Source organism: Entelurus aequoreus, linkage group LG08, assembly GCF_033978785.1.
Source record: "Entelurus aequoreus isolate RoL-2023_Sb linkage group LG08, RoL_Eaeq_v1.1, whole genome shotgun sequence".
Classification (NCBI taxonomy): Eukaryota; Metazoa; Chordata; class Actinopteri; order Syngnathiformes; family Syngnathidae; genus Entelurus; species Entelurus aequoreus.
In genome coordinates, this window is record NC_084738.1 from 4,168,354 (window position 1) to 4,181,774 (window position 13,421).

A 13,421-nucleotide genomic window follows, 5' to 3' on the forward strand; every position below is an offset into this window, starting at 1 on the left:
TGTTTCTCAGCTGTTTGTACATGTTGCAGTTTATAAATAAAGGTTTATTTAAAAAAAATTAAAAAAATTAAAAAATTTAAAAAAATAAATAAAAAAAAAGCCTCTGCGCATAGCATAGATCCAACGAATCGATGACTAAATTAATCGGCAACTATTTTTATAATCGATTTTAATCGATTAGTTGTTGCAGCCCTAATATATATATATATATATATATATATATATATATATATATATATATATATATATATATATATATATATATATATATATATATATATATATATATATATATATATATATATATATATATATATCAACTTCACTGGTTTTGGGTTTTGCACTTCATCTTTCAAATATTTAGAAATATGCCAGATGCAGGCACATTTTAAAAAAAAGCGAGCCACACTATGGACACCCAGACATGGCCTTATTTCGAGCTAAACGACAGAAAGTCACTCCACAGTTCCGCGTGTGAAATAAAAAGTGTGTTTAACAGGAACAAGGCCGAGCGAGAGAGAGGGAGGCTTTTGAATAATACATGCTGTTTGACTTTGGAGGTGCACTTTAGTTGCTCACTAATTCAATGCTTTCTCTCGTGTTTGGGGGTGTGGTGTTTTTTTTTAAACGTATCCATTATGAAAGAGCTCAGGCTGTTCACGAAAAAACCGTGGCGCTTCTCTGACCTCGTCGGACCTTTTTTTTAAAAACATTTTTACCCGCATCAAATATGAATTTGCCGGCGAAAAAGAGTTTCTGCTCACCTACGCGGGGGACAATGGTGAATTCCAGCCCTCCGTTTGACCGATTTAACCCAGCTTTCATGAAAACTTGCCGAGGAAAGCTATAGATTCTAATCATAAAAGCTTTAATATTAACACACACAAAAAAAGTCACTCACCAGAGAGTTGTGCGAGTCTGTGACTGCGGTGCCGTCTTCCAGGTAATGAGTTTCTTTATAGTTCCTTGCAAAAAGGCCCCTAGAATGGGTGCAGAAAGACAACAAATGATCAGCAACGACCTTAAGGGACACAAAAAAAATCAATCACTGCTTTATCGTCGCTGGAAAATACAGTTAGATGTCTTTTTTTTTTTTTAAAAACCACACCGCTTGGAGGAGGGCGTAAATTGAACTGAGCAGCTGTGTGGCGTCCAGAAAGAAAATGGAAAGCCGTGACATGTTTTTGAAATGGCTTTCAATAAGCATTCATGCTGTGGTTGGATCACAAGTCATCCTTAAAGGCCTACTGAAAGCCACTACTAGCGACCATGCAGTCTGATAGTTTATATATCAGGGGTCACCAACGTGGTGCCCGCGGGCACCAGGTAGCCCGTAAGGACCAGATGAGTAGCCCGCTGGCCTGTTCTAAAAATAGCTCAAATAGCAGCACTTACCAGTGAGCTGCCTCTATTTTTTAAATTGTATTTATTTACTAGCAAGCTGGTCTCGCTTTGCCCGACATTTTTAATTCTAAGAGAGACAAAACTCAAATAGAATTTGAAAATCCAAGAAAATATTTTAAAGACTTGGTCTTCACTTGTTTAAATAAATTCATAATTTTTTTTACTTTGCTTCTTATAACTTTCAGAAAGACAATTTTAGAGAAAAAATACAACCTTAAAAATGATTTTAGGATTTTTAAACACATATACCTTTTAACCTTTTAAATTCCTTCCTCTTCTTTCCTGACAATTTAAATCAATGTTCAAGTATTTTTTTTATTTTTATTGTAAAGATTAATAAATACATTTTAATTTAATTCTTCATTTTAGCTTCTGTTTTTCCGACGAAGAATATTTGTGAAATATTTCTTCAAACTTATTATGATTAAAATTCAAAAAAAGTATTCTGGCAAATCTAGAAAATCTGTAGAATCAAATTTAAATCTTATTTCAAAGTCTTTTGAATTTCTTTTAAAAATTTAGTTCTGGAAAATCTAGAAGAAATAATGATTTGTCTTTGTTAGAAATATAGCTTGGTCCAATGTGTTATACATTCTAACAAAGTGTAGATTGGATTTTAACCTATTTAAAACATGTCATCAAAATTCTAAAATTAATCTTAATCAGGAAAAATTACTAATTGTTTTTTTTTTAATTTTTCAAAAAGATTCGAATTAGCTACTTTTTCTCTTCATTTTTTCGGTTGAATTTTGAATTCTAAAGAGTCGAAATTGAAGATAAACTATGTTTCAAAATGTAATTGTCATTTTTTGTGTGTTTTCTCCTCTTTTAAACCGTTCAATTAAGTGTAAATATCATTAATTATTAATAATAACATAGAGTTAAAGGTAAATTGAGCAAATTGGCTATTTCTGGCAATTTATTGAAGTGTGTATCAAACTGGTAGCCCTTCGCATTAATCACTACCCAAGAAGTAGCTCTTGCTTTCAAAAAGGTTGGTGACCCCTGGTATATATCAATGATGAAATCTTAACATTGCAACACATGCCAATACGGCCGGGTTAACTTAAAAAGTGACATTTTAAAATTCCCTCCACACTTCCGCTTGAAAAACTCCTTTGGATATGATTTATGCGCGTGACGTCACAAAAGCAACGGAAGTGGTTGGACCCCATCGGACCCGATACAAAAACCTCTTGTTTTCTTCGACAAAATTCCACAGTATTGTGGACATCTGTGTTGGTGAATCTCTTGCAATTTGTTTAATGAACAATGGAGGCTGCAAAGAAGAACGTTGTAGGTGGGATCGATCGGTGTCTCAGCGGCTAAGTACAATACTGTAATATCTGTGATATTTGCATTAGTGTACTGTGTCTTTAAGGGTTTGGGTAACGCGCATGCGCGAGTGAGTTGGCGGAGAACTTGAGTGTGTGTGAGCGTGACTTTTGGCTAACAGCAGCTCGTGTATGTGTGTGCGTTACTTTTTGAACTACAACCAGTTACCGCTTGTTAATAAAGCGATTGAGCAATTTGTTTAATGGACAATGGAGACTGCAAATAAGAAAGTTGTAGGTGTGATCGATGGAGCGGCGGACTACAGCAACACCAACACCAGGAGGTTGTGTTGTGTTTTGAGCAGGATAGCAGACGCACTACGGTGAGTACAGCTTTGGATTCCAAACATTTGATCGCTTGCCCGTACGTGCGTGTCGATATGTGCATGTGACGTACGTAACTTTGGGGAAATATATGTTTCTTGCCGACTCTGATGGCGGCCGGGGTGTCGTCAAAAGCGTACAACGCCCGCCGCCGCATCTAAGTTAGCTACGCAGCTAGGTTAGCTTCTGTTTTTTTAGCTTCGCCAAGCGGAATATTATTAATCGTGTATTTACATGTTCATGGTTTAATAGTATTATTGATCTTCTGTCTATCCATCCAGTCAGGGTTTTTTTAAATTTAGTTTCTATCTGCATTTGAGACTGATGCTATAACGTTGGCTACGTTGCTAGGTTAGCTTCTATTTTTTTAGCTTCGCAAAGCTGAATATTATTAATCGTGTATTTACATGTTCATGGTTTAATAGTATTATTGATCTTCTGTCTATCCATCCAGTCAGGTTTTTTTTAAATTTAGTTTCTATCTGCATTTGAGACTGCTGCTATCATGTTGGCTACGTAGCTAGGTTAGCTTCTATTTTTTTAGCTTCGCAAAGCTGAATTATTAATCGTGTATTTACATGTTCAGTCACTTTAAATGTCCATTTCGCGTGCTCGACTCTCATTTTCAAGAGGATATAGTATCCCAGGTGGTTTAAAATACAAATCCGTGATCCACAATAGAAAAAGGAGAGAGTGTGGAATCCAATGAGCCAGCTTGTACCTAAGTTACGGTCAGAGCGAAAAAAGATACGTCCTGCACTGCCTCTCAAGTCCTTCACTGTAACGTTCCTCATCCACAAATCTTTCATCCTCGCTCAAATTAATGGGGTAATCGTCGCTTTGTCGCTCCATTGTAAACAACGGGGAATTGTGAGGAATACTAGCTCCTGTGACGTCACGCTACTTCCGCTACAGGCAAGGCTTTTTTTTATCAGCGAGCAAAAGTTGCGAACTTTATCGTCGATTTTCTCTACTAAATCCTTTCAGCAAAAATATGGCAATATCGCGAAATGATCAAGTATGACACATAGAATGGATCTGCTATTCCCGTTTAAATAAAAAAAATTCATTTCAGTAGGCCTTTAAGTGAGAATCAATAAAGTGGTCAGCGGGAGACACATTCAGTCTTGTCTTGAAATGACAACATGTCAACACCCGAAGAATGGAAGTTGACGAGCCTTTTCTGATGTTTCAAGCTTCTATCGGTATAAGTTAACATGACAGGTGTAGAAAAGTTTGCAGAATGTAGGGCTGGGCGATACGGCCTTTTGTTAATATCTCGATATTTTTAGGCCATGTCACGATACACGATATATATGTGGATATTTTGCCTTAGCTTGAATGAACACTTGATGCATATAATCACAGCAGTATGATGATTCTATGTGTCTACATTACAACATTCTTCTTCATACTGCATTAATATATGCTACTTTTAAACTTTCATGCAGAGAGAGAAATCACAACTAAGTCAATTTAGCAAAAGTGTATTTATTAAACAGTTATTAAACAGTGGCACAAACATTCATGTCATTTCAAAACAGAAAGTGCAAGATTGTCAGAGACATTTTAAAACAAGCTATTAGTGCACTTTTGTGCATGATGTCACTAAGATGACAAAACAACACTAAATTAAAGTGCACTTTCTGTACAGGACGCCACTACAATAGTTTAAAACAAATAAAGTGCACTTTTGTGCATGATGTCACACAAGATATCTCAATAACGGTCCAATAAAAATGAGCTGCATAATAGGAAATGACATAGTGTATGTCCTTCGCTATGTGGTAGGTTCCTGCGGACGTTATCTCCTTATGTCGTTTTTTTTTTTTCATACGGTGTTGATGTGGAAATGGTTGCCTCGGCATTTTGTTGGTGTGGCACCGAACGGATCCATTCTATGTGTCATACTTGATCATTTCGCGATATTGCCATATTTTTGCTGAAAGGATTTAGTTAAGAACGTCGACGATAAAGTTCGCAACTTTTGCTCGCTGATAAAAAAAAAGCCTTGCCTGTACCGGAAGTAGCGTGACGTCGCAGGTTGAAAGGCTCCTCACATTTCCCCGTTGTTTACACCAGCAGCGAGAGCGATTCGGACTGAGAAAGCGACGATTACCCCATTAATTTGAGCCAGGATGAAATATTTGTGGATGAGGAACGTGAGAGTGAAGGACTAGAGTGCAGTGCAGGACGTATCTTTTTTCGCTCTGACCGTAACTTAGGTACAAGCTGGCTCATTGGATTCCACACTTTCTCCTTTTTCTATTGTGGATCACGTATTTGTATTTTATTTTATTTATTTATTTATTTATTTTTTTAAATTTTAAAAAAATTTTTTTAATTTTTTTACGTATTTGTATTTTAAACCACCTGGGATACTATATCCTCTTGAAAATGAGAGTCGAGAACGCGAAATGGACATTCACAGTGACTTTTATCTCCACGACAATACATCGGCGAAGCTCTTTAGCTACGGAGCTAACGTGATAGCATCGGGCTTAACTGCAGATAGAAACAAAATAAATAAGCCCCTGACTGGAAGGATAGACAGAAGATCAACAATACTATTAAACCGTGGACATGTAAATACACGGTTAATGCTTTCCAGCCCGGCGAAGGTTAACAATGCTGTTGCTAACGACGCCATTGAAGCTAACTTAGCAACGGGACCTCACAGAGCTATGCTAAAAACATTAGCTATCCACCTACGCCAGCCAGCCCTCATCTGCTCATCAACACCCATGCTCACCCGCGTTCCAGCGATCGACGGAGCGACGAAGGACTTCACCCGATCATCCGTGCGGTCGGCGGCTAGCGTCGGATAGCGCGTCTGCTATCCAAGTCAAAGTCCTCCTGGTTGTGTTGCTGCAGCCAGCCGCTAATACACTGATCCCACCTGCAACTTTCTTCTTTGCAGTCTCCATTGTTCAGTAAACAAATTGCAAAAGATTCACCAACACAGATGTCCAGAATACTGTGGAATTTTGCGATGAAAACTTTTTGTATTGTGATACAATGGTGTCCGAATACTTCCGTTTCAACCATTGACGTCACGCGCATACGTCATCATACATAGACGTTTTCAAGCGGAAGTTTAGCGGGAAATTTAAAATGTCACTTTATAAGTTAACCCGGCCGTATTGGCATGTGTTGCAATGTTAAGATTTCATCATTGATATATAAACTATCAGACTGCGTGGTCGCTAGTAGTGGCTTTCAGTAATAATAATGACTAGTTAAAAGCCAATATGTTACTAATTTGCATGTTAATAAGCAACTAATTAATGGTGAATATGTTCCCCATACTAAAGTGTTGCCATGTTTTATTACTGGTGCACTTGATGAAGCGTGCATGAACATCACCTTGTTCAAAGAACAAAACCAACACAGTGCATAAACTCACAACAAATTACACACCTGCAAACCAGTCAGCTGTTGTCGTATCCGTAATACGCCGATAGGGAGAAGTTTTTATTTACACGATGAGTCGGGTGTGTTTTTGACCTGCGCCGAACCCCTGAGCCCGACTCACCGAACCCCTAGGGTTCGCTCGAACCCAGGTTAAGAACCACTGCACTAGGAGAATAATTTGTAATCAATGCGAGGGTTAGTATGCCACAGTGACAAAAAAAACCCTACCTAGTGTAACCTGCATGGTTCAATCCCTGCTTTTTACTGTTCCGACCGCACGAGAGACGAGCGCGCTCGCTACCGAGCTAACAGCCTGGACTACAAACCCGATCGTCAGCACTTTTCTCGAGGTTGCCATGTTTACCAAACGTACACCAGGCACACCGGCTGGCTTGCGTTACACCAGCATCTGGTCTGTAAAGCTAGCTCCAGGGCGATAGTAAGCAAAACAAGATGTCCGCCCTGCCTGCGTGATGATTGCAGACATCTCATGTACAGTACAAGCTAATCCACACACAGCTGGATTCTCTTACTGACCTCACCGGCCGCCGACAAGCCAGCTGGGAGTGTCAGCTGTAACAAGGCCGGCCAGGGGGTGGGGGGGGGGGTTGTTTGGTTTGGGAGCTGTCACGGGCGTTGACTCACGAGTCTTCCCCACCCCGGCCGTTGCCAGAGAGCTGGTAATAATCAGGGCTGGATCAAAGCGAGGCCAGAGAGTGGAGAAATGAGAAGATGCGTCCACCACAAGAAACAACCCCCCCGTGTGCTTGGTCCGTTTCCCTGCTTGCCACTTTTTGCTAGACGGAACCATGTGTCGGCCATATGCAACATCCAGGATGCACTTTAGGACTTTAGGATGCAGATGGAGGACTTCAAAGTGCAACCACCCACTCTTTGGAAAGTGAAAGTCGGGTTCTCGGTTTACGCAGAGAACACTCCATCTTCGGAGGAACTGTGTGGAAGGTTTTCTCGACGATCTAAACCAGCCGAGGCTCATTTCTCCCACCCTGCTGTGTTCGAAGTATAAAGATGGGCGATATGGCCTAAGGAAGTGGTTCTTAACCTTTTTTCACTGATGCACCCCCTGCGAACATTTTTTTTATTCAAGTAAGGCTGCAGCTAACGATTATTTTTCTATCGATTAATCTATAGATTTTTTTTTCGATTAATCTATAGATTATTATTTTTTTCGATTAATCTATAGATTATTTTTCCTTTTACCGATTATTATTTTTATTTAAAATGAAGATGAAAAAATAAATGTAGGCCAGTTTTTTCAAATGGCATGGCTTTTATTTACAAAAAAAAAAAAAAGTATGGCCACTCGGTCAACATTGACAACAACATGACTAAATATTCTGTAACAATGTAAACATTTAAAACTTTCAACATTTAACAAAATTAAAAGTATCTTATTTGCTTTTTAATGTGCAAATATAAAAGTAAACATCCAGCGCAAATCTTAATATTCTGCAATAGTATAAGCATTTCAAAAGTAAAAGTATTGCTTATTTTGCTTTAAAATGTGCAAAAATAAAGATAAACACCCCAATAAGTTTTTCAACTTGTTTAAATCGGGGTCCACGTTAATCAAGAGCTGGACGAAGTGGTTGGGGAGAGGGAAGTCTGGGCTTCCCTGCTTAGGCTGCTGCCCCCGCGACCCGACCTCAGATAAGCGGAAGAAGATGGATGGATGGAAGTTGTTGCTCAGATTAAATAAAATGACAAAACTTTTCTTCTACATATAAAAAGTGCAACATTAAACAGTTTCAAGTCAACTCAGCCTCAGATTAACTTTTATTGCTCATTTGTTGTGGTCTTTCTTGAACTATTTGGGAAAAAAAAGATATCAAAATAACTAAAAACTTGTTGAAAAACAAACAAGTGATTCAATTATAAATAAAGATTTCTACACATAGAAGTAATCATCATCCCAGAACAAGCTAGTCAGGTTACTTCTAGACCTCCACCCCAGATCCCACCTCACTCCTACCCACTTCTCCAAAGTGGGCTGGCTCAAGGTGGAGGACAGAGTTAAACAACTTGCACTGAGCCTAGTCTATAAAATCCACTACCCCTCCCTGATACCGAAGTACATGTCAAACTACTTCCTTAACGTAAATGACCGCCATAACCACAACACCAGGGGGAGCTCCACTAACCACGTTAAACCCAGATTCCCAACTAACAAAGGTCTTAACTCATTCTCTTTCTATGCCACATCAATGTGGAATGCGCTCCCAACAGGTATAAAAGAAAGGGCATCTCTATCCTCCTTCAAAACCGCAATAAAAGTTCACCTCCAGGCAGCTACAACCCTAAACTAACACCCTCCCCGGATTGCTAATAATCAAATGTAAACAATCAAATGCAGATACTTTTTCTTATGCTTTCTGATCTCTCTCTCTCTCTCTCTCTCTCTCTCTCTCTCTCTCTCTATGTCCACTACTTGATGTCCATATCCCCCCCCCCCCCCTCCACACCCCTGATTGTAAATAATGTAAATAATTCAATGTGATTATCTTGTGTGATGACTGTATTATGATGATAGTATATATGATAGTATATATCTGTATCATGAATCAATTTAAGTGGACCCCGACTTAAACAAGTTGAAAAACGTATTGGGGTGTTACCATTTAGTGGTCAATTGTACGGAATATGTACTTCACTGTGCAACCTACTAATAAAAGTCTCAATCAATCAATCAATGAACTTAAAGTGCCCTCTTTGGGGATTGTAATAGAGATCCATCTGGATTCATGAACTTCATTCTAAAAATTTCTTCACAAAAAAAGAAATCTTTAACATCAATATTTATGGAACACGTCCACAAAAAAATCTAGCTGTCAACACTGAATATTGCTTTGTTGCATTTCTTTTCACAGTTCTTTTTGACAGACATTTTAGTGAGGGTCAAACCATCATGGCATGGGGGAAACTCTGGCTTTATGGTAATGAATGGGATAGCCTACTTGATTTGATGTTCAGTTTATGAACTTACATTCATATTTTGTTGAAGTATTATTCAATAAATATATTTATAAAGGATTTTTGAATTGTTGCTATTTTTAGAATATTTAAAGAAAAAATCTCACGTACCCCTTGGCATACCTTCAAGTACCCCCAGGGGTACGCGTACCCCCATTTGAGAACCACTGGCCTAAGGCAGGGGTCGGCAACCCAAAACGTTGAGAGAGCCATATTGGACCAAAAATACAAAAAACTAATCTGTCTGTAGCCGCAAAAAATGAAAAGCCGTATATAAGTAGAGATGTCCGATAATATCGGAAATTATCGGTATCGTTTTTTTTTATTATCGGTATCGTTTTTTTTTTTTGTTTGTTTTTTTTAAATTAAATCAACATAAAAAACGCAAGATACACTTACAATTAGTGCACCAACCCAAAAAACCTCCCTCCCCCATTTACACTCATTCACACAAAAGGGTTGTTTCTTTCTGTTATTAATATTCTGCTTCCTACATTATATATCAATATATATCAATACAGTCTGCAAGGGATACAGTCCGTAAGCACACATGATTGTGCGTGCTGCTGCTCCACTAATAGTACTAACCTTTAACAGTTAATTTGACTCATTTTCATTCATTACTAGTTTCTATGTAACTGTTTTTATATTGTTGTACTTTCTTTTTTATTCAAGAAAATGTTTTTAATTTAGTTATCTTATTTTACTAATTTTAAAAAAAAAGTACCTTATCTTCACCATACCTGGTTGTCCAAATTAGGCATAATAATGTGTTAATTCCACGACTGTATATATCGGTATCGGTTGATATCGGTATCGGTAATTAAAGAGTTGGACAATATCGGAATATCGGATATCGGCAAAAAGCCATTATCGGACATCCCTATATATAAGTCTTATAATGAAGGCAACACAGTAAGTGTCTATAGTAGCTATAATAGCCTACTATCAAAATGACTAGAGATGTCCGATAATGGCTTTTTGGCCGATATCCGATATTCCGATATTGTCCAACTCTTAATTACCGATTCCGATATCAACCGATACCGATATATACAGTCGTGGAATTAACACATTAGTATGCCTAATTTTGTTGTGATGCCCCGCTGGATGCATTAAACAATGTAACAAGGTTTTCCAAAATAAATCAACTCAAGTTATGGAAAAAAATGCCAACATGGCACTGCCATATTTATTATTGAAGTCACAAAGTGCATTTTTTTTTTTTTAACATGCCTCAAAACTGTCACACCGCGGTGAGGAGAGTCTTGTCTTGGTTTTTTCTGTCTTGTGATTTGCATGTTTTATTTTGAAAAGCATCTCCTCTTGTTTCAGATCACGGGCCCTTCCTCTTGTGTCACCAGTCTGACGTTCTCCCTGACCCTTGATTGTTTCCGCCTGTTTCCCATTACCCTCATGTTCCATATAAGCCCATCCCTCCCCTTGTTCTGTGCCACATTGTCTCGAGCTTTCGTGCCTGTCTTGCATCCACGTTCACGTTCACGTTCTTGCCTTGTCCCACGACTACGTCTGTTTATCCAGCATTTTCCAAGCTGTAATTTTGAGTTCACTTTTTCCTCCGTCAGAGCGACTTTTGTTATTTAGTCTTTTTCAACCGCAGTGGTTGAGTTATCATTTTTTCCTTAACGATTATCCTTCCTCAAAGTATTTGAGTGAATTTTGTTTATATTTATTAGAATAAGATTTAGTGTAGTAAGTTTGATAGTCCTTATTTTCTTCCTCCTGTTGGAGCACCTTTTGTTAAAGTTTTTTTATAGCAGATACGTTGCTAGTTGTAATTTGTCTAATTTTTGTCATTTCCTCCGTTGGAGTGATTTTCGCTTTTTTTCCATTTTCGGAAACGTTTTTGATATCTGTTTTAGTACCTCATAGTGATCGAATATTTTCTGCTCTGGAGGTTAAGAGTTTTTCAAAATAAAAGCTTTATTCAGAACCTCCCTCTCTGCATCTGAGTCCCATCATTCGCCCAAGTCTGACAAAAACAGCAGCTTGGAATTTGGGACATGCATGAGGAAGTTGAGGTGGGCGGGGTTGGGGAGGAGGGCGGGGGGGGGGGGGGGGGTATATTGTAGCGTCCCGGAAGAGTTAGTGCTGCAAGGGATTCTGGGTATTTGTCCTGTTGTGTTTATGTTGTGTTACGGTGCGGACGTTCTCCTCGAAATGTGTTCGTCATTCTTGTTTGGTGTGGGTTCACAGTGTGGCGCATATTTGTAACAGTGTTAAAGTTGTTTATACGGACACCCTCAGTGTGACCTGTATGGCTGTTGACCAAGTATGCCTTGCATTCACTTGTGTGTGTGAAAAGCCGTAGATATTATGTGACTGGGCCGGCATGCAAAGGCAGTTTTAAAAACTCATAAATTGTACTTTTTGAAACAGATACCGATAATTTCCGATATTACATTTTAAAGCATTTATCTCTACTTTGTATAGTTCAAGACTTACGGTCATTTGAAAACATCACTGCACATCATAATGGCAGCTACAGTTTCCATCTTAAAGATCTAAAAAAATGATTTGGGAACTTAATTTGCCCAGGTCTGATCCAGTATCAAATCTCAACAACCTTCGAATCGCCTTCGGGCGATAACTCGACAAATCCCATTGTTCCCACGCCGGGTCACGTCATGGCGACATCCATTATCCCAACAAATGTGACACGTGTTGTTCTGCTCCGAGCCTCACTGGGAGACAAACAGGATTTAAAAACCGGGGCGAAAAATGAATTGTCAGCGGGATTACGGTTCAAAGTGTCCGAGACATTTTTGTTGATCAGCTCTTTGGAAAGTGCAAACAATTGCTTACGCGACCAGGAGCCAAGAGGATTAAGGGAAAACAAGTGTTCCCAGCAAAAGCCGGTGCCAGGCTGCTTAAAGATGGGTGGAGCGATATTAGAGCATAGCAGTAGCTCACAATAAAGCAGGGTCGACTAATGTTAATTGACCTTTTTGCACATTATCGCCAAGGCTGCCATTACTCTGGCGGAAATAGAAACGGCTGCGGTGATTTCCGGCCTGCATTAGATCCAGAGGACGTAACAACCCCCGGAGACTTGTGGACACATTTTGGAGGTAACTATGATAAATGTGAGGGCATTAGGCCTCCGGGGAGCAAACGCACGGATCAAACGGATGAAATCATTCGAGAGTCGCCATAAACGGCCATTTTGGGAGTCCAATCAGAGCATTAAAGGTCATCGGAGAGGCTCATGTGCTTTTAATAATACCCCACTTTTTTACGCGGGCGAGTGGCTGGTGGGATAAATGCATAAGTAGGGATGATGTTTGATAAGGAATTATCGAGTTCGAGCCTATTATCGAATCCTCTTATCGAACCGATTCCTTATCGATTCTCTTATGGAGTCCAGATAGGTTGTTGTATATGGAAAAAAACACACAATATTTGGTTTAACAAAAGCTCACTTTTATTATATAATAAAAAAATAAAATCTAATAAATAAATAAATATTGACTGTTACCCCCCTAAAAAAATAAAATAAAATAAATAAATATTGACTGTTGTTACCCAAAGTATATTAAGTGGGATTTTTCAGAGAAACAAATATATACAGTAACACAAAAACAAGCTGTCTCTGTGATCACTATAGGTGTATAAATAATAATATAGTGTTAAATAAAATCAGTCCCTTGGGCACAAAACTGGAAATAATACAGCTCTCCAAAAAGTGCACTTCTGCTGCTATTGGAACATAACTGTTTGTTATGATGCTTTGACATTTTTGCACTTTATTTCTTTATTGAAAGAAAATTCTATGAAGAGAAAAGTTGTTTGCAAATGTGGTTACAATGCTAAAAAAATGAAAAGTTAAAGCTAAAAAAAGAAATACACTTTATTGAGTTAACATTATTTCTTTATAGGGGGAAAAATGTTATGAGCGAGAGAATATAACAACTACACTACCCAGCATGCAAC

General features: G+C 38.5%; 1 protein-coding gene across 3 annotated transcripts in view; it reads right to left on the reverse strand.

The window, feature by feature from the left end:
- Positions 1-13,421, reverse strand: part of LOC133655326 (disintegrin and metalloproteinase domain-containing protein 12-like) — a 221,493-nt gene that overhangs the window by 91,139 nt on the left and 116,933 nt on the right. For all 3 annotated transcript variants that reach the window (XR_009826981.1, XM_062055353.1, XM_062055354.1), the window contains one exon: positions 902-980. Coding sequence is in view for 2 of the 3 variants with exons in the window: in XM_062055353.1 (XP_061911337.1) it covers positions 902-980 (79 nt within the window). In the remaining variant the exon portion in view is untranslated. The remainder of the gene's footprint in view (positions 1-901; positions 981-13,421) is intronic.